General features: G+C 41.1%; 1 protein-coding gene across 3 annotated transcripts; it reads right to left on the reverse strand.

The window, feature by feature from the left end:
* Positions 1 to 6,725: 6,725 nt before the first annotated feature.
* Positions 6,726 to 25,546, reverse strand: ercc6l2 (excision repair cross-complementation group 6-like 2). Of its 3 annotated transcripts, none has more exons than XM_088295080.1 (20): positions 25,334 to 25,546; positions 24,361 to 24,770; positions 22,543 to 22,659; positions 22,149 to 22,342; positions 21,190 to 21,283; positions 21,027 to 21,094; positions 20,640 to 20,847; positions 20,427 to 20,567; positions 19,641 to 19,757; positions 18,861 to 18,980; positions 18,067 to 18,138; positions 16,570 to 16,715; positions 16,035 to 16,130; positions 15,857 to 15,956; positions 15,323 to 15,469; positions 15,056 to 15,148; positions 13,264 to 13,504; positions 12,540 to 12,694; positions 11,150 to 11,304; positions 6,726 to 8,442 (listed from the first exon to the last, which is right to left on the reverse strand). In XM_088295080.1, exons 1-20 carry the CDS (start codon positions 25,356 to 25,358, stop codon positions 7,578 to 7,580), a joined length of 3,564 nt encoding a protein of 1,187 aa, XP_088151206.1. In that variant the 5' UTR covers positions 25,359 to 25,546; the 3' UTR covers positions 6,726 to 7,577. The 3 variants fall into 3 exon arrangements, with proteins under 3 accessions (XP_088151206.1, XP_088151197.1, XP_088151188.1); XM_088295071.1 differs by having other exon boundaries at positions 11,150 to 11,301; positions 12,763 to 13,504; XM_088295062.1 differs by having other exon boundaries at positions 12,763 to 13,504.
* Positions 25,547 to 26,259: the final 713 nt, after the last annotated feature.

The raw sequence follows: 26,259 nt of genomic DNA on the forward strand, positions 1-26,259 counted from the left end.
TCGCAAAGTCTGTGGGTGGTCATGCTGGAGGACAGTCTCCACAGGAGTGATGGAGCGTGCGCGTGCTGGGAGTGCCGAAGGCAGGCTGGACAAAGGGAGGGTGAAAATGGGGAGGAGAAGCTAGTGTCTTTGAGGATGCTGCCTGTATGACGCCTCGGCCCTCCCGAGACGCGCCTCGCTTGTTGTCTCAGTAAACACAACGGTCCAAAGATGATCCAACACAAGCACACAGCAGCAGCAGCCCACCCAGGAGACGAGGTCAGCAGCCATTTTCAAGGTACGAGCCAAGAATTAAGACATGGAAGTCATTGTTAAGGACGCTATCTGCTATCATTATCGACACAATCTTCTCTCAACCCAGCTGTCACAAGCATAAAACCTTTTAGCGAAAAACATTTTAACCCCCCCCCACTCAAAAAAAAACAAAAAACTGAAAAGTAGAATTCCTTAACAGAGGTGGATAGAGTAGCCAAAAATGATACTCAAGTAAGAGGAATGTCACTTTGGATAAAAAGCAGTCCTACAAATAGTATAAATAAGTAATAATTTTTTTAATAGCACATGAATCAAAGAAAAAAACGATATAAAATATGCTATAATAATATGTTAATTCAAATATTGTCCAACAATATTACTTCACACAAAAAAAATGCTGGGTTGTTTTCCAAAACCACTCACCATATACTCAGTATCTGTGTGGTTTTTTTTTTTACAGATTTGGTTACTTTTTGAGCAGATTTGTTTACTTAATTACTTTTGACCTAGCAGATGGTGTACTGAAAATGAAGTAAATTAAATTTTTACTGACGTCAACATTCTTAGAAAATATTGGTAGTGGCTGGATGGTTCTGTGGGTAACATTGCTAATTTAGGACATGGGGATTGGGAATTAAATCTTGGTCAGAGAGAATAGTAATATCCAGGTGTGTCCCCATAGGCCACAAGACCCTAGCTCGGATTAATTAATTCAATAATTAGAATGATTAAGGGTCATGATAAATTAATAGGTAGCAATGACTTACTTTGGTCAACAGCTAATTTTAATCAAAGATGGATTCATGTGTCCTTAAACATATTTTTGATGCTGATTTATTTTCAGTACTTTGCATACATACATTGCAGTTAGCGTTTTCTGCTGCCTCCTTTTGAAAGGGGGGACACGCCTTTCAAAGGCAAGGAACAGAGAGCTCAAAAGGGCTCGATTGGGTCAGACAAACTGCGATCTGAATTCACGTGCTGTGGATGACCTCTTTGTTTTATTCCACAGCGCATGCATGAAAGAGACAGCCGCTTGTATGTTTTTCAAGTTCCAAGTGGCTCGTGAGCTGGAGCCTGTAAATATAGATTTCTGCTGTTTTCCATGAAAAAGGAAATTTTAAAACTCTACTCCTGTATGAGGCTGCGCAGCGACTGCGTGTTGTCATGTGACTGCCTTCTTGTTTGATTGGTCAAATTGAGTCAAATTTAAGGTCACTTGCAGTTACGTAGGCTTTGGGGAAACAGTTATGTGACACGTCTCTGACAAACCGTAACAGAGTGTAAAAGCAAAAATAAATAGTAGCATAAGTAATAGTAAAACGTTTTTAAATTAAAATTTCTAACAAGTTCAAAATTTGATGGCGACATGAACAACTGTTTGCGACTACCGTGCACATCCGGCGAACATCTATACAACCTTTTACAAACTTTAACAAACCCTGATGAAAAAACAATATTCACAATGCGCGCACTCGCAAGCATTCACTGTTCAATGAGATACAGACTTTAGAAGGTGCAGGGGCGTTGAGGTACCATCTTAAGGCATTGCAAAAAGGGCAGAAAAATATGCGAATACATGCATTTTCCGGCCATTAGTAGTTATTTATGTTCCACTAAAAACACCGGCGTACTCGTGAATAGTATCTCACAAACTAGTGGGGGTTCCGTGTATATTTTTCTACAAAGTTCCAAATCAGATCACTTTAGAGGCATGCAGCTTCAAAGCTTCCACTCTAACTACTAATTGAAAAGGTAAAAATGTGTGTTCGTGCAGCAAGAGGAGCAATCGAAGCAATTCTTTGTGGTCACATCTAAGATAATTCCAGTCCTCCACCTTCTCCTAAACACCACACTGTGAAGACAAGATGGTGGCGGAAAAAGGATGAGGAGCTAATGATGAGAGGAGGGTGGATTCCTAAAAAAAGAAAGGAGGCTAAAGCAAAAGTTCTCCATCAGGCCGCAGCTCACATATGGCTCAGCTTTGCTTGTGTAGGCCCACTTCAAGGCGAAGGGCCTTGCAAACATAAACAGTTGCAGGGGCTGCAGCTGGAGCGCGGAGGCCGCCGCTTGCTTAGCGAGACCTCCGTCCGCTAAACAATGGATCAAGTGACGCACAGGCCCTTGGCAGCGCAACAGAGAGGCCGGCAGTTTAGCAAAAAAAATCCAGCCTTTCTTCCATAAGTTTATTTCTGCTCCCTCAATATTTATCCCAATGAGAAAACACACCATTTTGTTCTGAACGGACCTCCCTCCTACCCGCTTTCTCCCGCCTGCTGGGTCACAGAGGACAACATCATCTGCTACGCACAAAAAGTTACAGATATTTCATTTTTGGCTGAATCTTCAAAATAAACCAAAAATTCACGGTACCCTTTTCAGGTGAACTTAATTTGACCTCCGATAAACTTTTAAATTTACCTTTGCAACTATTCTTTGTTTATTGTAAAACTGAATATAAGGGTAGGGCTGGATCTAATACCCGGAAATGTAATTTCTGCTGAGGAAGCAAATTGCAGAACCATGCATAAATCAGTCGAGTCTGGCCTTCGAATTAGGATTGAAACACTTCTTCATCATGCTGTTCACATAGATCAACTGTCTTCAAAAAGAAATTTCTGAAAAAGTTTTATCAATTTTACTTTTAGTTATTAGGTTAGACTTCATCAGTTTTCGTCAACTAAAATAAGCCTGGTTAGAAACAATCCAAATTCTTATTTAAAGCTCTTTAAATGTCACGTCATTATCCACACCGCTTATCCTGTACAGGGTCGCGGGGGTGCTGGAGCCTATCCCAGCTGACTACGAGCCAGTCGCAGGGCAGACATGGAACCGAACCCACGCTGCCCGCACACAAATCAGGCGGATGTACCACAACATCCTCGGTGACTGCTCTTGAAATAGCTAATACTCATTAATGACATTGGATTTTTAGAGCAGTGTTGGGAAACCACTTTCCTACCAGGGCCCTTGGTTCCCCACCTCTAACTTTAGGGCTAACGCCTTATCGCAGGTGGAATTTTGTATCCTTGACACTTGACTGTCCCAGCTCGGGAACATACCTGCGCTTTTGTTGGCCCAGGAAAAGCTACAAACGGCTACCTTGGAGTACAGTAATTGGTCTTTATACGCCAAATGAATGCAGATTGTACCTTGAGGGACATTTCTTGACTCCTGTTCAACCTCCATTTCTGACAGCGTGCTTTCAGGATGTGTTTCATCACTTTGTTATTTTTGCAGCGTATTGAGGACTTTGGACGTGGAAACTTGAGCCATACGGGCGGATTGGTTGGGTCAGGGGCCCCCTCGGGTCAATGAAGGCCACCGGTCATTCACGGCTTTTTTTCTTTTTTTTTTCAAACAAATCAAATCAAACTATGTGTCACCGTTTTGACTTGTGCAAATAAACCCTGCAAGGCAGCGTCGCCGCGTCCACTTTGTAACACGCTTGCCGACACTCAGCTTATTTTGGCAGGAAATGTAAACAGACGTCTTACCTTTCCCTTTTCACACTAATGGAGGAACTGGCAAGGGAAAATGAAGCCTCACAGCTGTGGGGTTCCCTCTGCAAGGAATACAATTAAAGCAATTACGAGCTGGAGACAATTTCCCATATCACTCAAGGTGGTCAGGTGGCAGTACCGCTGTAAATATTAGACATTCTTCGCAGAGGATAAAGAATAAATGCCTGTGAGTAGTGTTATATTATCTGTCCACAAGTGTTGCAGCACAATTTGTGTACTGATCCGTTGCTTAAAGGCGGTGGTGTTATCGCCACATACCGTGGATGCTAATTGTTTGCCTGTGTGCCTATTGAATTTCCTACTGCATGTTAGCATTCATGTAGATGAAAGCGTGTGCTTCTATTAAATACACAATGTTACATTGTCTTGTTTCATGTTTCGTTTGACAATAACCTTAAACTGAGTGGTAGTAAACAGTCATATGTAAAATTTAGCTTCTGATAGGTACCACATACTTGATTGCTCAGTGAAAGCTTAGTGATGGTGTTATTCATGTGACAGTGCCATGAACGAAGTGCTGCCTCCATAAGTGAAAATTATTTGATTGTCTTTAAGGGTGCATTCAATGTAGCTAACATGCATGTTTTTGGGATGTGGGAAGAGGCCTCAACTCAACCAGTCAAGAGGCGAGCAGCAGCATTTTGGACCAACTGGAGACGCTTGATGGAGGATTGGCCGACTCAAAAATGAAGTGCATTACAGAAGTCCAACCGAGATTTGATGAAGGCATAAATTACTGTGCTGATGAGAAAGGAGAGATAGTTTACCTTAGCTAGCTGCCTAAGATGAAAAAAAAGCTGGATCTAACAATAGCACCAATTTGCTGGTCCAATTTGAGATCATAATCCAGTTTAAGACCCACGTTCAAGGCTTTAAGTAAGAAGCCAGGGGGGCATAGACCACTGGGAGCAAACACCTAACTTCTGTTTTCTTTTCATTGAAATTCAAGGAATTCAGTGGCATTCAGGCCTTGATTTCCTCCAGACAAGACAAAAGTGGCCTAAATGAGAAAGCGGCTTTTGTGACGTGATCGGCATAGCAATGGAAGCCAGATAGCTTACCAAATCCTCTAAAATGTCAAGTGTCAAGGAAACTGCTTCTCTTTTGGCCTCTTTAACTGTGATCTGGTCGTTATGTCGGCAGTCTTTCCAGATTTCATAACAGACCGGCAGCTTGTCTTTTTTTCCCCACATACGTTCCGCTTTGCGGCACTCCTGTTTAGCTGTGCAAGTTGAGTCATTAAACCAAAGCTCGGGGTTTTAACTCCACAGCCTGAGTAAAACAGAAGAAAATGCAAGCATGGGAAGACGCGCAAACTCCACACAAGAGCTGAGATTCAACACCAAATCTCAGAACTGCGAGGCAGACGTGCTAAGCACTAAACACTAAAACACCGTGCTGCTTTATGCTACAATTATCATTTCGGAAAATTGCTTTGACGCGCCAGTTGACCTCTATGTGCTTCCAACTAGTGTCAGTCAGTGGGTGAGCTATTCCATTGTCCAATTCCCAGCTATCGCACTTCAACTGGCTGCCAAATAAACGATTGGAATCGAAAACAAAAAGGGAGTTATGGCTGGAATAGAAGAAGAAAAAAAGTGGAGGGGTTGGAAGTGTGAAAGGGGCCTTTTCTTCTCCTCTGGCTGCCGTGTAAACTGCAGGTGTGACAGTGAAGACAGCATCCATCGTAACACCCACCCATGCACACAAAGATATTCCGAGCGGCCGTGTCCTGCTGAGGCACGCACCTCCGCCTGTTTACCGATAGCTATCAGCACTTTCTCGTGACAGCCACACAACCAAAAGGCAGCTCTGCTTAGATTGCCATTGCAGCTGAAAGACATTAAAACTCACCTCAGAGCGAATGAGCTAAATGCACTTGAATAAAACTTTTGAAAAGCTATTGTCTTATCAGCGTTTGAGAAATCGGGCGTGGTAACTGGAAAGTGTCGTATCCCATTTTATGTACATTTCCTTTTGGTCTCTTTTTGTACATTTGAACTGTTTTCATTCTCATACTTGTTCAATGTTCTTGCACATTTAATTGTAATTTAGATTTTTGATCAAATACAATAGCCCTCACGTCGAAGACTTAACCGAGATATCAAGTACTGCTTGTGCCGCTAATTAGAAGCGAACACTAGTTAAGCATAAAACAAAACTCATTGCAGCTCTGCTTACCATTTGGCTTTGCGTCATATCCGTGGAGGCTGTGGGTGTTTCTTCCTGACACCTTTTAAGACATTGCTTAAAAGTAACTCTGGATCTTCACCCAGCCTACCTGGTCATGTCACGTAGTCGAAACTCAGTATGAAGGCGATTTCATCCCACGATGAGGAACATATTGGTCACAAACTTGTTTCTGTAAAACAAAGCTTACAAAATATTTAATTGTTTACTTTTACACTTGCTGGGTTGGAAGACAATCTTGAGTCTCGACTATTTGAACACAAGTAAAACTTAAACACAATATGACCTCTGTATGGTAGAAGTGGGTCAGGAGCCTTTTTTTTTCCCTCTTCCATATGTTATCACTGCTAGGCCACCAACACACTAGGAAGGGGTGGGGCCAGTGATTCGAGGATCTCGTTACTTAAATGGCTAATACTGACAGCTGGAAGGATCCTGTTGCCAAATCATCCACTTGACATCACAATCTGGTGCACAAGGTTAAACATCTCCACCAACCTGTTGCTGAAGACCTTATAAGTACTAAATAATTTTAATTAACTCTACTATCCGATTGTCGAAATTGACTAGCCTCACTTTATACATTGTTACCAGCCAATAAAAAGTTTGTTATTTTGTTTCTTCTCTCAACAATTTAAATATATTTTGTTTAGGATTAAAAAAAAGATCATGTATAAAAACAAACTGTAGCAATTGATTAGAAGTTGACAACACAGTCTTGCATGCAACATCACACAAAATGCCTGAGTGCCAAAGTCAAAAGGAATGTGAGTTTATTCACGTAAAAAACAACAACCAATCTTAGTCTATTTTCATTTCATTGGTAGCAAAGTTTAAAAGTTAAAACATTTGAAAATGAGAAAGTAAAATAAATATTAACCTTTAGTAAAGAGAAACTACAAAATGTAAAACAAAAAGTATATATTGAAGATATACTCTTAGTTTTTTTGTTTTTGTTTTGGTATGTTTTTGCAGTGGTGGTCACTGGATGCTCAGCAGAACAACGTCATTCTGTCTTGGCCTTATCAAATTTTATTTGCAATTGGGACAGCTCTCAGTACTTTTACCGTATTCTCCGGACTATAAGCCGCTACTTTTTTCCTAGATTTTGAACCATGCGGCCAATACAACGTTGCGGCTTTTCTGTGGATTTTTCTTTGACCGGTAGCGGCGCTCTATTGTTCAGAAAATACACTAAATAAATCTCGATTTTTTTCCTCTTGGGTCTGTTCTGTTGCTGTGTTAATAGGCACTGCTTTAATAATCTGTTTATGGACGTTAATGTGCTTTCACAGTACAAAATCGTTCTGTACAGGCAGTAAAAAAACTCATTTTTTTCCACAGAGAAAACTGCGGCTTGTGTGTTTAAAAAATGGTTGATGCGGCGTATAGTCCGGAAAATATGGTAATCAGATTTCAAATTGACATTTATTCATCCACCGGGAGGTTGGCCAGAGTGAAACTGCTAAAAGTTAAGTTCAAGTAAAAAAAAAAAAAAAAATGTATGGATCTGGAAGTCCAGTAAGGCCCAAATGAATGCCCAGGCACTATTTATCAGGCCCAACACCGTTTTGGGGGATAAAAAAGCATCTTTTTTGATGAAGAGCATTATTTCTTCCATAAAAACTTGTCATTGGTCTTCCAGAGGCTTTTGCTCTCCTTCTCCACAGAATGAGGTCGAGCTGTCAAATTGGTTTTGACGCAAACTTTCTGCACCTCGTCCGGGTCTGTAAGCCTATTGATGCTCTCTTCGTTGCCCTCGTTCAGAATGTCCCAGAAGTCTTTGCGGCCTCCTCTCACAGTTTTCCATTGCGAGTTTACGGAGCTTCTGGGTGAAGGCGGCGAAGCTAAGACTGAGGTGGATGTTTTATGGGGGGAAGTCTTGGATTTGGGTTTGAACAGGTCATCGAGGATTGAGGTGTCACCCAACAGTTCTGTGAGAATGCAGGTTCCTTCCTGAGGAGGAGCCTCCTGGGAATGCTCTTCAACATTTTTAGTTAACTTTTGTTTCACGTTGAGGGGAATATCCGCCACCTTTTGAGAGTCTGGACAACTACTGGTGATGCTGCTGTTGGCCTGACACTCACCAAGACCACCAACAGGTCTGGACACAGTAGCCTTCTTTGTCCTCCGTTGACCTCTAGCACAGCTTTCCGCCTCCTCCTGCTCCTCAGGATCCACACTTGGAGACTCCCGCGCATTCTTCTGCATTTTCTGTTTCTTCTCTGGTTCGGGACTTTTCTGGTTGGATTTTCGCCTTCTGATCCTCGTGTTTTTGAGAGATGGGGTCTGGGCTTTGTCAGCTGTCAGGAAGTTGCTGGTGACAAAATTGACGAGTTCAGGGTGGCCAATAGTGTCGTAATAGCATCTCAGCCACTCTAGCCTCTGAGACGAGTCGCTTCTCAGAACGTCGGCGGCGAACTGTTGGACCGAGGGGAAATGCAATTTGGACGCCATCTCCTGCAGCTGCTGCCTACACACCGACACACACACTTGACACAGTGAGTTTTTAAACACCAGCAGCTCAAATCAGGCAAACACAGTGGAACACCGATTCTTCTGAAAAATAAGCCATGCTATGTGCATGTCACGTGAGTCCGGTGTGCACTTCATTTCAAATCCTTATCCGCCATAAATGTTACCTAGAAACTGTTCAACTCAATTGTAAAAAATTTTTTTTTAGATTTTTGCGTGTGAAATTATGGTTGCACAAACATGTACACCTGGTTGTAACAGGATGTGGATGTGATCAGAATGAACCAGTCACATTGAAACCCATGTCATATGCGATCAGAACACACCTGCCATCATTTTAAGAGGCTTTGATTAACCCTAAATAAAGTTCACATGTTCTAGTTGGCTTTTCGTGACATTTTTGGGGATATATCTTGAAACAGAGAGCTTCCACATATCCACATTCAGAAACAAAGCAAGAGCAATATGTCCTACATTGAGTAGAACGTAAGGGTGGCCGAGAAATGCCACAACAATTGCAAACTCCACAAAACAACAACACTGAACCTTGGCACGACTGCAAAAGCCACAACACAACAATATAGAACTTCAGCGCTATAGCAAATGCTACAATGGAAGTGCCAAGGCAAAAGCCACAATGGAAGGGACCAAAACTACCGCGGGATGCGAAAAGATGCAAAGCTGGAACAGTAATGTTAAACCTTCACAATTGTAACGTTAAACCTTACGTCCACACGGAATATTAAGAATACTGCAACAAATTGAAAGTTGACTGAGAAGAGAGAAAGGGAGATCTGTGTGTAATAGTGACGGAACGGGTTGCTCTAAGTTGTCATAGGCTACAGATCACAGTAGCCGGTGTTGTAACAATAAAAAAAAGGAGAAAACTAAATAAACGTCTGACGCCGAGAGTTTTAAAACAATACTTTAAAATTGTGTAATACTTTGAAAAGCACGGTGTAAATAAAGGACAGTTTTATTGCAAGTTATTATTCCAACTTCGCTTATCAAAACCACAATTTTGCGCCGCAGCCTTCTTTTATTTAAACATTAACTCAACATTAGTAATGTCTAATATGTGGCTGGCAAGTGACAGCTGTCCTCTTGTACACATTAAACCCGTTGTACTCACTTACAAACCACGGGAACATCACAAATAAATAATTTGAAAAACACAGCATAAATAATTTCATGCATTGCTACTAGTAAAACAACTTTATTTTTATGACTTTTGGACCTTTGCATTTTTTCTCATCCCGCGAGAGTAACGCTCACTTCCTTTTGCAATCGCACTGTAGTTCAATGTTGTTGTGTTGTGGAGTTTGCAATTGTTGTGACCTTTCTCGGCCACCGTAGAAAGTGGATAAACGATACGAATTCTGATGCACATCTTGCCAAATGACACATTACTGGTCAAAAGCAATGAAGTGAGATGTACGAATGAATGTTGCCGTCGCCTTTTGAACACAGTCACTGTCAATTGTTAGTTTTAGTTATATTCTGTGGGCAGCTAAAATCGGGCAGCAGTGCAAAAATGCCCTTAGGCCATAGTTTGGACACCACTACTCTAAATCATCCATCGGTGTGCATATGGGTGGGAGTTTGTTTGTATATGTGACCTGTTTGACTGACAACCTGCCCGCTGTGTACTCACCTAAAGTCAGCTGAGCAATGCTCCAACTCCCCCACAACCCCAATGACAAAAAGCGGGAAAAAAATGGATGATGTTACAGGAATCATTGCCTGTATTGTGAATATAGGTTTTATGGCAGTGACAGCTGAGCTCTGGAATGGATTACTCCAAATATAATTGATATCAATGAGACATTTTGCTTTAGGCTCAGCCAGCTACACAGAGTGCACTGCATTGTCTTCAACTTTGGCACTTCCACTGTATTTGGAACTCACCATATGCTACTTATTGTGTCTTTGTTTAAAAGCCACAAGTCCAACGCTATTAATCAGAAATTCTGTGGGCACATCAAGCATGACTCAAGATGAATACTTCTCCACATAGTCAGACGTTTTCAATTTTTTTTTCTCCTCGGCGCTCCAAGGCACTTGTTATTAAAAGTGTGGTCTATCCGGACTCAGGAAAAGAAACACTTCAAAGTGTAGCAGTAATGGGTGGTGTTAGTTAATAGAACTTGTGGCTTTCACTGGAAAAACAATAAATAAAAAAGTGGTGGCAGTAAAAACCTCGTGCGGACTTGAATTAAACGGAACGGGGAAATCAATACGGCTGGTATGTGTTTTCACACCCTGATGTGCCTCAGGGCGGAGATAGCTTCTTCCACCTGGGGAATGATATCACAGCCAAAGAAGGTGCCTGTATATGTGTGTATGCGCGCATTTATGAGTGTATTTTGGAGCGACGTCTACATTAAATGTTTCTTGGGAAGTATGTGCATATCCGGCGTAAAGTCCCTGGGGGATATCTTTTTTTCTTTCCTGCACCATCGGGTCTGAACACAAGTGTGTAATGTTTGGCAGGATGCTGGGAAAAGGGTGGTGGGGCGAGCTCAGGGGTGGTCTCTGTGTGAATGCATGCCATTTCTCCAGGCCCAGATGGGGGCGCTAGACATTCAATCTGTAGTGAGTTTTGGCTGACTTCCAAACACTGCCAGGAATTCACCCTCCCAGAAAAACCCACCACTTGCCTGGGAAGGTACAAACTCTTTCTTCCTACGTTCCTTAGTACCTACCTGCGCATGGCATGAGGGGTCTCCCCCAAGATGAAGGTGCTACATCTGGTGTGCTGCACAATCCTCTTAGTGAAAGTGACAGGATGATGATCATGCTGCGCGATGTCGGGGGAGATACAAGGCTGGTGGTCGGGGGAGATTTCTGGCAAGCTCTGCTGGGAAAAAAAAAAGACTAAAAATCTTATCATAGTGAAACACCCTTTACCACGAGGATATGCTCCAGACCTACCCCCAAATAGGTGAAAATCAGCATTCTCAAGAGATCGTAAAAAAAATAAAAAAATGTAAACACATTTAAACTTACTAAACACAAATTATACACACTGTAAACATACTCCAACACCAAAGAAATTGGAAGGAAAAATATAAAAATAAAAATAATGAACCTATGCATTATGGTATATGCATGTGCCTTGAAGAGGCAGGCCTGGTGGGGTGGGGTGTGACTTTGTCCGGTCTACATGTCAGTGTTTGGGGATGAGCTGTGAATGACAGCAGTTCCTCCGCGAGCGTGCTTTTGTTTTTGTGTTTACTCTTCTCCCAGCGTTCGCTGAAAATTGGTGACTACGGCTATTCTTTCCTCCATACAAGTAGGTACAGATGCTGTCGGTACACTTAAGTAACAATCGATACAGTGACGACAGTTGTACCTTAAATCATCTTTCCGCATTGAAATGGATGGAAATGCAATAACTGTTCCAGCCATCACCAAAACTACATTTGTTGTAATATGGGGTTTTTTTCTCTCAAAGAAAAATTGCGCTCGAGACTATTGTACTATATAAAAACTTGTCTTCCTTGTGCTTGTGTGGAGTTGACATCTTGCTAGATGGTGGACTACACCCTGAACTGACCGCCAGCCATTCACAGAAAATAAGATACAATTATTTATGCTTTAGTTTTCTTCAGATAGGAAAGCAAATAGCGCTGTGGCTGTTGGTCAATACGCAACCATGCCTTTATTTTATATCTTTGAGGAATCATGAAATGTAATTCAAGGAGCAAGTATGTTTCAAATGTAAGGTTGCATCTTGTCAAGAATGGTCAAAATGTCAGAAGCTTTGATTTGGTTAAACGGGGCACATACATTATGATAATCCGCCCGAGTTTTAGCATTTGTCCCGTATCTACATACAGACGCTACAGGATGGACAGTATTTTCTTCTTGCAATTTGTATGTCTCTTCAAAAACATTTAAATGTGCTTTAGAAATTTTTAATGTGTTTAAAGCATGGGGGAGCGGGAAAACTGAAAAGAAAAATAGTAATAAAATATTTAAGATCTCCGTAAAGAATATAACAGATTTTCACCTGTTGCTGGTAAGGTTAGGGACATATCCCCTGTGAAAAAAAACAGGCTTTACTGCGAAGTGGTTTTATGCGCTGTGTACCTCATAGGGGGTGAGGAGTTCATTTGCAGGAAGTTGAGAGTACATCTTGCGCTCAAACACATCCTTCACTGCGGCTCGACTGATTAGCTCCTCTGCTTTGCTCCCACCCACCACGCGCTGATTGGAATGGGTGTATGCCACCTCCCGCACCCCACCTTCAACCAGGAACATAAGCAATATTAGTCAAATGTGACGGCTTAACTTTTCCCAAATAGAGCATCACCTAAGACAGTGTCAAGGGTTCCGGTGGATGCTATAGACGTTTGCCTTTTCACACGAGTGAACGAAGCACTTCCCCATCCACCCAGGCTCGTTCCAGATCCTTGACCATCTTTTGGGAGCCCTGCTTTGGCTTTATCTGAGCTTGCGGCGCTCTCGTCCTCCGAAGTTGTGAAGGACTCGATGGCCTCTGTGAACATGGCACCTCTGCTCAGGTTTCTCTTTCTGTTGTGGCATCTTTTTCCTCGTACTTTCCTTCCTGCTTTTTGGTGGCGAGTCAGGGTGTCACCCTTAGATCGTGTGAGCGTTTCAATGTCCAAATCGTCCGACTCATCGGAATAATGCTCAAAGTGATGTAATTTGGGACGCATCGGATTTTTGGAGCTTCTATCACTCTCCTTGTCACCCGCCTCTAAATTGGTCCTCAATAATTTCTGCCCCAGTTTAGGGTAAACATCATTCCCACTATTGAAGCGCTTGGAGGCCAAAGTGCTTGTCCCCTCACCACATGAACTACTGTCCGCTCCACCCGATTCTGGCATTGTTTGAAGCCTTTGGAGCAGTGCGGCGAAACCGTGTTGCAGCAGACTGGCTGGACCTGGCCTGGCGGAGGAATCCATACTCCTTGTGCCACTGGGACTTCCCCGCTCCTCCTCAACATCATCGTCACTCCCACTACTGAAGTCCTGCAGACCTCTGGGGATATTAGATGCACCCATGCTCTCCTTGGATGCATCTCCAGCTTCCTGCAATCACAAACACATAGAAGAACGTTGGCATAGAAAAGGGTCGGGAGCTATGAAAAAACAGCCTATGAGAACATTCCTGGTGGGATACAAAACAGATGTTCGTAATAGCAAATCATAATAAACCACAATGCGACACAGGCTCCCATTATGATGTAATATGAGGAACTGACATGTCCAGAAGCTATAAACATTTGGACTTCATTTGGACCACCAACCATGATCCAGTTTATAGCATTCACTGGACAGATCTGTCCATATCAGGAGAGCTTGCATGCGTGCATGTGGAACCATAAAGGCTGTAGTCGTGTATGTATGCTTCAGATTCTTTCCATAAATCTAATAGATAGAAGCAAACCCAACTTTAAGATGATAGAAGACATTTTGCAAAAAAAAAAAAAAGGGGAATTGGACACAAGGCAGCACGATTGGTGGTTTTCAAGTTTACTTCATAGTTTTGAGGTTCTGGGTTTGAATTTGCAGTTTGCATGTTATCCCTGATGCTTGAATTTTCTCCATCTATTGTGGCTTCACCCCAACTTCTCAAAACATGTATTTTGCATTCATTGATGACACCAAAATGTCCATAGGTGTTAGTGTAAGTGTGAATGGTTGTTTGTCTATATGAGCCCTGTGATATTTTTGATTTTGTGGAGGTGCTCATATGTGGTCACGTTTGATGTCAATAAATACAAATTATTGTGCTGAATGCTTTTACACTTTCACAGGTTGAAGTGGACAAGAGTAGTCATGTGCATTTGTATTTTGGTGGTGATTGGTCGCCATTTTAGACAACAGAAGTGACAAACCAAGCAATATTACCACACTTGCCTCTATGCTGTCACAGAGACAGCTGAGACCGGAAAAAAATAACAAGCCAAAAGCCAATTTGTTGTGAATCTCATCACAAAAAAGCCTTAAATCACTACAGTCTTTTTTATGTCATTTTTACATGGAAACGTATTTTATGAGTGCCAATGTTTAAGATCAACTGTTCTTTTAAGTTGAACTTTATACGTTTTAATTGCTTGGGGCAAAATGTTTATTTTTATGCTTATTATTTCCAAAATTCCCCAGTTTAACTTCGCTTGGAAATATAACGGAAACGTTCCAGAAAAAAAAAAAGAAAACAAAACAAAAAGAAAAGAAATACAAAACAATTCCAGTGATTTTTAAACCTAGTAGCAGTGGGCACACATTATGTGATTACCTCGATTTGCAGGATCGGAGTGGAATATTAAGTCATTATTGTTTCAAGCAGAAGGAAATATTTACAATTATTCCGCCTCATTCAACCGTTGTGCAAGGGTAGTAATAATTGTAGTTGCAGTGCTACGGTAGTTTGTTATCCTGTTACAAAATAACCAGAAGCAATTTTATCTGCCAGCCGGTTGACATACACACAGGAAGGCCCCCATATGAGGTATCCCCGTTTTTAGCATGGGAATGGGTGATTTGAGAGGGCCACTGGGGAGAGAAAATGTGTGAGCGAGGGATGGGAAAGATGTGTGCTCCATGTTCCGGGTCTCTGAGAAAAGCACAGCGACTCACGCTAACGCTGTGCGTCTGGGCCTCCTCCTCCAGCGCCTCCATGTTTGTGTGTGTGCTGGTTGTTATGACGCCTGCCTCCACTTGTCCTTCACGCTGGAATGAGGGGAGAGACACACTTGTGAAGATTTTTATTGGAAAAAGAGTCAGTATTAAGGAAACGGCAGATGATACTTTTAAATTAGTATACAAAGTATTAGAGCTACACTGAAAAGAAAAATAGGTGAGTTAAAAAGTAACATACGTTACACATCATACATTAAATCTTACCTCAAGTATTTTACGGGTGAGGCATGTGCCTTGGGTCTGTAGCCTGAAGAGGTTATTGATTCCAAACAGTTCCCCCTTATGGGTGCCCTGCACGGCATCAAAGTACCGCCGTGCGCTCTCCATGCCGAGAACAGAGCTCTGCAATTGCTGAATGCAAACAAAAACATGCCTGGAGTTTAGCATTTCAAAACGCCTGTGCATTTATTCCTGTGGCACACGAATGGACTATTTGATCAGGGCTTACAATGAAATTGTAGAAACAAATTAAAGTTGCAAGCAGTGATGAATGGGCCCACACACTCGTAATTATTATCGAACTTGACGCCATAGTCAGTGAGATTTACAATTGAGCATCGCCCAACGGTTTGGGATAGAGGATGCTTCAAACCAAAATGGCTAACCTCCTGTTCAGTTCTGGGCATGATTCCATCAGGCATTTTCCACATCATTTGATAATAGATAGTCATTTTCCATTTTTCCCGCCACACACCGATGATCTCTCACAACACGTTGACATCATAATTATCTGAGTACCTGTTTGTAGACTTGTCTGAGGTAGGTGATTTCCTCCACTGTCCCCAATGAGATTAGCCTGAAAACAGTCACGTCTCTGCACTGGCCTATGCGGTACGCTCTAAGGACCATGCAAATCATGTCACAAAAGCTGCACATTAGTATGCAAAACACTGCAATCTTATATAAATGGACAAACCTGTCTATAGCCTGGAGATCATTGGCTGGGTTCCACGTTGGGTCAAATAATATCACAATGTTGGCCCCTACAAAGTTTAGACCGAGCCCTCCCGCCCTGGAAAGAAGCAATATCGTTGTCATTTTTTTTTCATATTAATACAATACATCAAATGCCATAGAATTTTATCAAATAGTGTCCATCTCCGTGGACATCCACAAAAAAAAAAAAAATTAAATGACTCACTTAATGAGATCTCTGAAAAAGATATCTGTAGAGGATGTTGCTAACCAAACCAACAGCACCAAATTAAGTTGCATGTGAGTGTGTCCTCATTTATGTGGTACGGCTTACTTATTTGCTACTGCAGTTACACATATCATATCCCATAACATATCCCTGCATTTAACTTCCATTTCACTCGCCGTTAATAGAAATCTAATAAAATAAATGTGTAACATCTATAAGAAAGTCCCGCAATCTGCAGAGTAAATAATTGCCTATCTTCTGAAATAGAGTAATTTGCTTTTTATTGCGAATGCATGTGCAGACTAACATGGTGGACACCAAGCAGAGGTTGATGTGAACGGAGGTGTTGAATTCCTTGACGATGTGGACTCGCTCCTTCGCTTTGGTGGTGCCATCCAACCTGCTATAGTCATGCCCCTCGACCATGCAGTAGCTCTCCAGAACATCCAACAGCTGCCAGGACCAAAACAAGAAAAAAAACAATGACAGATTCTGTGAATTATCACCAGAATAATGGTAATTCACTGGGAATGACCAGACCAGTTCAGGGTGCACTCCACCTCTCATCTAGAGTTAACTGGGATAGGCTCCACCTCAGTCATCACCTCAATGAGGAAAAGCACTCTAGAAATTGAATGGATGTTTAATAGTTGCTGACCTGCTTACGACAAAACTAAATGTTTGTGATTATTACCAGTTAATTCCTAAAAAATGGCATTGATTCCAAATCTGATGGATCTTGAATATTTCAAAATGAAACATGCACCGCTGCTAAACTAACAAGCGTCAATAAAAACCAAGCATCATTAACAACAGCTCTTAGCTGATTGCCATAGAATGGCATTGGCTATGACTTTGCCTTAATGTGTTGTGAAAATGCTAGATAAATAAAGATGTATTATTGTTTCTTAAAAGCTCTAATTGCTTTTGCTCATAAAGCCCCGTCCGTGGCTTACACACAGAGAGAGAAAAGAGGTAGAGAGAGACAGAGAATGAGAGAGAGAGAGACACACACGTCTGTCGACTGCTTGTGTTTTGTCTCTAAATAAGGTGTGGGTTCCACGAGGAGCAGCAAATTTAAAACTAAAAGCTGTGATTTCAAGTCACCATTTGAGAATGTTGACGCCTTCCAAATTCCTCCATAAAAATCACAAATCATCCAATTTCCAATTTCCTGTGGGACAGATGCCCATTTAATCAGACAAAGTACACTCACTGAACACTTCATTGGATGCATTAAAAAAAAAAAAAAAAAGAAAATGCTTGAAGCTTATTAGTGAGAGTGGGTATTGACTAACTTTGTGGAAACAAAGGACTTTCATTTGATGACTTGTGTCGTGCATTTGAGTCAATCTGCTAGTGATTTTTAATACAAAAAGTACAGATTGAAGATGTTGACAGCTATGTTAGCTTCTTGCACGGACTGCTAGCTTGCATGCGTTTTACGTGCTGTTCTTGTCCTCATTGGGGTCATGGGTGGAGCTCGAGCTTAATACTTTTGACTGGGTGAGAGGGCGGGCACACAGGGCATCTATAGATAACCAACCAGTTAGAATCGCATTCATAACTATGGACAATTTAGTCTTCAATGAACTTTAGAGTGCTTTTTAAATATGGGAGGAACACTGACACACAGTACAAGCATGGGAGGAGAACATGCAAACCAGGCCTGGGCCATGACCTTGACCATAAACCCAGAAACTGCTCATCATTTCGCCACAAATGAATGGGACATTCATTCATAAATTCGAAATTTGTACAATATAATTTATCGGAAGTGGAAATATATAAATGAAGCCCTTACCTTGGTTGACAGTGAAAAGAGGAGCACCTTGTCTTTCTTTTGCAGATAGTATCTTAGGAGCTTCTGCAAAACCTGAGGGTAAAATAAGCTCCTTATACACAGACAAGTACAGAGGATAAAAAGTCGAGACACCTACGTTGATACCAAGATTATTCAAAATGTTTTCCACCATTAATATGACTCGATGATCTATACAAATCAATTGTTTATTTTTTGTTTTACAAAAGAAAAAGTAAAAAAGAAACAACAGAGATAATGTGGTTGCACTAGTGCACAGGTGTCAAACTCAAGGCCCAGGGGCCAGATCCGGCCCTCCGCATCATTTAGTGTGGCCCGCCAAGGCAAATCATGCACGACTACGTTTCTTGCCAAAATACCAAATGTTTTCTTTGTGACTAATCACACTGTTAAAATGAATTGAATGGTAGTTAAACAAACAACATTTTCCTGGATTCTGATTTTTAAATCTAGTTAGCCATCACTTTGTTGTGTATATGTAATAATAATAATAATAATATGATGATGATCATGATTCATATGGGTTAAAGTATATATGTTATAGTGGCCCACCGAGCGAAACCAAAACTATGATGTGGCCCACGAGAAAAATGAGTTTGACACCCCTGCACTAGTGTGTGCACGCTCTTGACGTGCCTGTGTTCAAACAACCAATCACATCTCACACTCGTGTTGAATGGGAGTCAGCACACAGCTGCGACCATTCAAAGTGTCTCGCACTAATCCAAAATAAAGGGGAATAAAAATGTAGCCCAAGCCTCATCACTGAGCCGCACCTTCATTTTGCCGCTGTAAATTGGGTCCGACAGCGCCTCAAATGCTTCATCTTTGCACCTCTGCATAAAGTCTGGAAATTTCTGGAACACTTTTTGACAAATGGCGCTCACACACTTTTCCTAGAAGAACAAATGAGGCATGTCACTGAAGCCAATCTATTACGGGAATGAGGCAGTTAGGTATTCAATCAAGTACGTTCTGTGTTGTTGGCAAACATAATGCTCCCAATTTAGAAATGTTAGTGAACCTCAAACATTAATGGGTACACAATTACAGTTATGAGCTCTTATCACAATACAGTGACCACCCGTTTCTCGCGAGGGCAACATTCCAGATCGACCTGCAATAGGTAAATAGTGCACATTTGGTTCATTGCACATTTGTCAAAATAAGACACAAAGCTTCCATAAAGCTGATGATTTCATCACAATTAGATCATTTTTAAAAAACGTTCAACTCTAGTCTACAGTGTCTACAATTATTTTTCAATATTTTTAAATAATATTTTATATTTGAAAAATATCTTCAGTGTCCGGACTTCATGAATACAAAAAAAAAACAAAAAACAATTAGACGTTATCAGGACTCCCAAATTAAGACCAAAGCAAAATCCTTCCTTCACTCCATTGTGCAGGAAATAAGAACGTTGCTAACATGAGGACCACAGTTGGTGTTGGCGCTATTCATTGAAAAATCGTTGCTAAAAGGGCCAGAAATGTCACTAAATTGGCAACACTGAAAACAAGTGGGTTTCTAATAGAAGTAGAGTCCATCTGTACCTGTTTCTTACTGGTGCCAGCGGTGGACTGGAGCAGTGCCACGTGACTGGCAACTTTCCTCAATACGGACAGGTAAGTGAAGTATAGAGCCTTTGCTGGCACACCCTCAGAATTTATCTGCACGGGAGAAACTTAGGTTATGGAAAATTGTCTTTTTAATGGATTGAATAAGAGCAGTTGGGGTCTCTGAAGTACCTGCCCAACCATCAAGTGTGGAAACAAACAACCAGGTGAATCCATTATCAACCTATCCCTGACAATGTGTCTGTAAGATAACTGTTGTGCACTTCCACCCCACTGCTAGGAAAGCAATTTACTGTACACAATAACCACACCCATTCCAGTAGAAATGCTAAGGCTTACCAATCAGTCACTCACTTAAATGAGACAGGATAGCTTCCTCAAATGACAAAATAGGGTGTGTAAAGTATCGTATAATTCTTGATCCTTGGCATATTTTCACAAGTGTGTCACAAGTATTGCCATGGAGCCTTGCACTTAAAACTCTGCCTGATTATCTTCGTAAAGAAAACGTGCATCAATATGTATACCATATACCTAATGTTGCTGCTACTGAGAACTAAAAAAAAGAGAATTTATAATAACATTTGTTTAACTTTACTGGTGCATTTAAAATGAACACAACGATAATGCACTAAACTGGTAGATTTAAAGGCTCAGTTCACTGCAATTCCACAAACTCTGGTCAATAATTAAGTGGAAGGAAACAATTCTACAACCACGTTACAAGGCCTAAAAAATAAAATATAGCAGTGGTGGACTGACTTTATAGCAACATCTCCGCCGAGAACGTCCACTTTGGCAATCGCATTTCTCTGAAGACCTCAAAAGCAATTGCACATCTTCAGAATCCAGGACAGTTTGATATACCGTCTGCTGAAAACCAGTCAGAGAACAGTACACCACCTAGAGTGGGGACAAAATATAGCACTGCATTAAAGCGCCGCTTGACCATAATCAGAGAATACACTTACCTACCCTGTCATCCTTTTTTGGGAGTTGGTCCTTGATCAGCGATTTCGTCCTTCGGAGAAAACTGTTGGAAATCTTCCTCACCAAGTCTGTGATGGTCTTCCTCGCTGTCGCTAAGGCTCGCTTGGTGGCACTATGTCTCTGGCCTCGCTCAATTGGATCTGATACCTTGATCTTAAAATGCCCCAAGCTGCCAAGACAGCCAGGGACGGCCCTGTGAGGAAGAACAGATCAACAAAGTAACAAATAGTTCTAGAAAATGCAAACCACATGCCAGATTGAATGTCTTGATACTCACTGAACAAAGTCTTGTGATAAATTCTAACTTCTATGACTTTTTAATGATCAAAAAATGCTGACTAGCCCAAAAAAAAAAACAAAAAAAAAACCTACCAGTCCATTACACACCACAACTCTTCAAGGTTATTCTGGAGGATGGTGCCAGTCAGGCCAATTCTGATCTGAGTAAAAAACAAAGTAGAATACATACACTAACAAGCCACAAAATGAGGAAGAGAGGATTGAGGTTTATTTCAAAATCTTCACAATCTCTGACCTGACATTTGAGACCCTTCATTGCTTGAGTGATTTGGGAGTTTGGATTCTTTATCTTGTGAGCCTCATCTACAAACACTGCAGACCAGTCGATGCTGCGGGCGAGGAAGTGGTCATGTGAGGAATAAAAAGGCTATTTAAAACTGCAGGCAGTGATAAACTGTGATCAATCTTGATGCCACGTTCCAACTACAATAAATGGCATAAGCAACCTTTTTCTAACTGGGACTGATGTATGAGGAAATAAGATTTTTTTTTGCGAGCTAGTAACCATTGGACAACGACAAATGGTTGCCGGGGAGATAATCTACTCTACATTACAAAAACATATATCTGCGCAGCCTGGTATCAAATGGACCATGAACCGGTGGTTGGGGAACACTGACTTAGGCAAAAAGCTTTAGAAATTAACATTGCCCATCAGTCTGATAACTGCTTTCAATTGAGACTCCTTTGGACAAATTCACGAGTAGAAGTTGTCATAAAAAGAAACTCTGGAATTCATTCAAATCGCTTCATAATTCCAAAATGGCAGCGTTCCGGTTGAATTTCATGCTTGGTCCCCTGAAACTATTTCATGTTTCATATGTCCACCAAGTTTTGCGTCGAGTGGTGAACCTGGTGATTTTGTCTGTCGTCCCACCACTGAGTGAGTTTTAGTGGGTCTTGAATCCCAGAATACAAACATTTGCATTACGATATACGGTATGGGCTTGCCAATACTGGTGTATTAGCAGACAAGTAGAGGCCCTGAAAAAGTCCATTCCAAGGCTCAGCATCATATAATAAACGGTCGTATATAGTCTACCAGTCAAAATATTGGACACAGTTTCTCATTCAACAGCATTAACAAATACCTGAAATCATTTCACAGGCCAAACAAAAAATGAACAGAATAGCATGAATGCAGACAGAAACTGGATCATTGGAGTCTTGTACTTGCGTCTTAAAGCCTCTCACTTATTAAATTGAGTTAAACAGAGGCGAAGAGTCTCATAGGTGGTGATGGTGATCTCCACACGGCCCTTCTTGACGCGAGCCAGCTCCTCCTGTTTCCTCAACCCGTGGACCACCGCATACTGGAAGTAGCCCCAGGTGTCCAGTTCATCTTTCCAGTTATACAGCACTGACAGCGGGGCCACAATCAGGAAAAGCTACAACAGATCGCAAAAACACTTGTGCTGATGACATTTGCAGACAACCGCAATCCCCGCCCGATCCATCCCACCCCCTTCTCGCATTATTGTTGCACTTAATGCAGTCTTCATCTGGATGAATGTCATCTTATAACAAATGTCAATGTCCAGCCTTAAAGCTATTTAAGCCATTTTTATGCTCATATCATTGCACCCACTTTATTTGGCTTCCTTGGCTTGGATGGGTTCTGACTTTGCAGAAAGTGAGGTTTGTTGCTTTCAATGTCCTCCCAAGTTCCTTTTTTGTGCAACACCGCCGCAAGGAAACCAAGGACCTGCAACAAAACCCAAACAGAAATGTGAAGACCTCGGTGACGTATTTACAACATCAATTAAAGATATGGTCAACTCTCATCAGGAGATTAGATGAGTTATGACTTGATGAATGTGTTTTTTTTCCATTTGTTACAGTTTAATATTGACAGACAGACAAAGCAACATATTGTGCCTTCACTTGAGCCTCAGCAAAACTATTGTGGCTTTGCTTGTACTTTGGCAGTATAATGAAGTAACATACCCTGCCTTCGCTTGCACATTGGAAAGATAAGAAACAGCCAATCGTTGCTCGCTTTTAGCAAGATAATGGAGCAAATGAATGTGCATTTTGGACGTATACTAAAGTAATGTTTGCTCTTTGGAAACATAAGGAACAACCAAAGCAGCTAAATTGCCTTGGCTTGCATTTTGGGAAGAAAATGACGCAACATATTGTGATGGTGTGTAATTATGTGTAAAATAACAATTAAAAAAAAAAAAAAAAAAAAAAAAAACATTGTTGAAAAGAAAAAAAACACACCTCTCCTTCACTTGAGCCATGGCATGCAACATATACAGTAATACCTCGCTACTTCGCGGTTCACCTTTCGCGGGTTCAGTGCTTCGCGGGTCTAAAAAATATTCAAAAATTAAAAACCTTTTTGCCCGGGCACGATCGGGGCTCTCCATTCGCTCAGCTCCGCGGGGGCATTGTAGTTTCGCCGAGCGGCACGACGGGGCGCTGGAGCGGTTAGACGACCGGCGTGCGCCGAAGAAGAGCGTGGGCGAAGAGGAGAGTGGACGAAGAAGAGCAAGTTCCCCCGGGCACGATCGGGGGCGACGTTTCGCGCGGTTCGGACCGTACCAGAGCTCCGGCCGGCGTGCGTGGCAGTTAAGCCGAAGAGGAGCACCTTCCGCCCGGGCACGAGCGGGGCGACATTTCGCTCCGTTCGGGACCGTACGAGAGCTCCGAAGGAGGCCGGCCGGCGTGCGTGGCAATTACGCCGAAAAGGAGCACCTTCCGCCCGGGGCACGAGCGGGGCGAAATGAAACCGAGTTCAACCGAACGGATACACGCTTCGGGGGAGCAGGTCCGGCGTGCGTGACAATTAAGCCGAAGAGGAGCACCTCTTCCGCCCGGGCACGAGCGGAGCGCGAGGCTGTCAGTTATGAATGAATAAATGAATAAATAAATAAATGAAAAATGCCACCTTTCATTTCACAGGGCACACCGGACAGCGTACCAGCAGGTAAAAGTCGAAGTAAATAAATAAGTACAAAAAGAGGTAATTGAATAAATACAAAAATAATGGCTGGGGAATAAAAAAATAATAAGTTTTAATAATATTTTTTTTTTTGTTATAACATGAATTTCACTCTCTCTCTACCCGTATATATATATATATATATATTTTATTTTTTTTTTGTTTTTATTTTATTTTTTAAGCATTTTTGAAGGTGCGCCACTGCTTCGCACCTATATATATATATATATATATATATATATATATATATATATATATATATATATAGGTGCGAAGTATATATAAGTATTTATTTATTTTTTTTGAAGGTGCGCCGCTACTTTGCGGATTTTCAGTTTTCGCGGGTGGTCTCGGTCCCCATTAACCGCGATAACCGAGGGTTCACTGTATATCACTTTTTCCCAAGCACCATGGCAAACACTTTCACCAAATATTCTTGGCCGCTTTAGTGTATACCTGCACGGTCTTCCCAAGGCCCATGTCATCCCCCAGGATACATCCTCTAGAATGAGTGTAGTTACTGTAAATAAACTTGATGCCTTCTCGCTGATAATCCCTCAGGTATCTGTTGATGGTGTAAGGGACACTGTCTTCATTTGCATCACACAGTTTTAAGGGAACACATGCCTCGGAACGTTCCACACCACTGGAAAATAACGGTTTCTCTCGTTTAAAATTATTTAAATCAGATCTTGTGAGTTTTGATGCAGCATCATCTTCCTTGTTTGCTTCCTCCTCTTCATTGGACCCATCAGTGACATCATTGTCATCACTACAAGAGGTTGTGTTCCATCTACAAGTAGTGTCTAAATGCTGGGTTTCATCATCACCATCAGGCATCAAGTGATGACGGCTCTGCCCAGCTGCTGTAAAGAGATAACAGTAGTTTAATACTTAATTGAAGATTAAAAAAAAAAAAAAACATACAAACTATTGGAAATAGTATTTACAGCCCTTCCCTTTTTCCAACATTTTTGTAATACCATAACAGTTTTATTTTATTGTTATATTATTGCAAACCTATTTAAATAATAATAATAATAAGATACGAAAGATGGGGGGTGTCAAGCTTGTGGCATTATATAATGAAAAAGACTTGACCCTGCCATTGTAGCTAGCCTAAAATGCGCCAAATTGAGCTAAGGTGTCAACACTTGCGTTTTTTTGTTTTTGTTTTTTTAAGATTTTCATGTCTAATACATTCCCGATTGAATGTGCATTTTGGAATAAAATGTTGTCAAGTATTGTTGTGGACCTAATGCAGTACTAGTAAACATCCCATCACAACTCACGACTAACCCCAAAACTAGTAAGAAGAGCGGCCAAGAGACTCCGTTTATTTAATTAACAAAGATTTAAAGGCTATTGACAAATATTTTGATTAATGGAGAATAACCACAAAAAAGGTCAAAGGAAATACTTCGCTAACCTTCTCCAACTGATGCAGAATCCATCACGCTATCGTTGGCATCCTCTTATCGTCTTCATGCGGAGTCATAGTGAGCTTGGAGGGTATGGCCAACACATTTTAAAAGACTAAGTGCTTAATTTACTATAGAATAAAACAGTTTCCTAAAATATGTTTGAACTTGATAATTAAGAGTTTAAACTCTTCGTTCGTCTGTTGACTGACCATCATACAGGCAGGAATGTTTACCTATTTGTACGTTCGTCGCGGTACTTTCGCTAATTTTAGCTGAGCAAAATTAACTGTACTGTCATAAGAAATCAATTCACATTTAAAATAATAAAATAAAATTAATATTTAAAATAATAATAATAACAATAAGAATTATAATAATTTATCCACAATTGTGACTATTCTTTCGTTTTAACTTGCCATAAAAGTTTGTTGAAAGTGTTGTGCTGAAACTGAAACTGAGTTGGCGTAAAGGTTTTGTAAATTTGCTGATTATTTCAAATCATTGTATTTTATTGATATTTATTCGTATGCATTATTGTATGTATTCTACGGTGGCAGAGAAAGGTCACAACAATTCATATATTTTTTTTACACGTAAAATCTTCTATATACGCATGGGCGGGGGCGCGTTTTCATGTACACGTGAGATGGATTACGTGTAACATGCAATCGGAATTAGTTGCTCGGCAAAACACTAAAACAATTTAGCTCTCAATCCTCAATTTAACCCTACGCAGTTTTTTTTCCAACATTGAAGATGTGAAAGTGCATATTTTACATTTTTTTTAAATCATGACATACCATGAAGTATATATAATGAAATAATCTTACCTCCCTTTGCACATGAATGCATTTGACTGTGTAAAAAAAGAAGCTCTAATTGTGCAGTATGAATCCTACTTTTACTTTCAGACTTCTGAGTCTTTCAGTAA

This window comes from Idiotropiscis lumnitzeri, chromosome 1 (assembly GCF_059441095.1).
Source record: "Idiotropiscis lumnitzeri isolate Australia: NSW breed Sydney's pygmy pipehorse chromosome 1, RoL_Ilum_1.0, whole genome shotgun sequence".
Lineage (NCBI taxonomy): Eukaryota > Metazoa > Chordata > Actinopteri > Syngnathiformes > Syngnathidae > Idiotropiscis > Idiotropiscis lumnitzeri.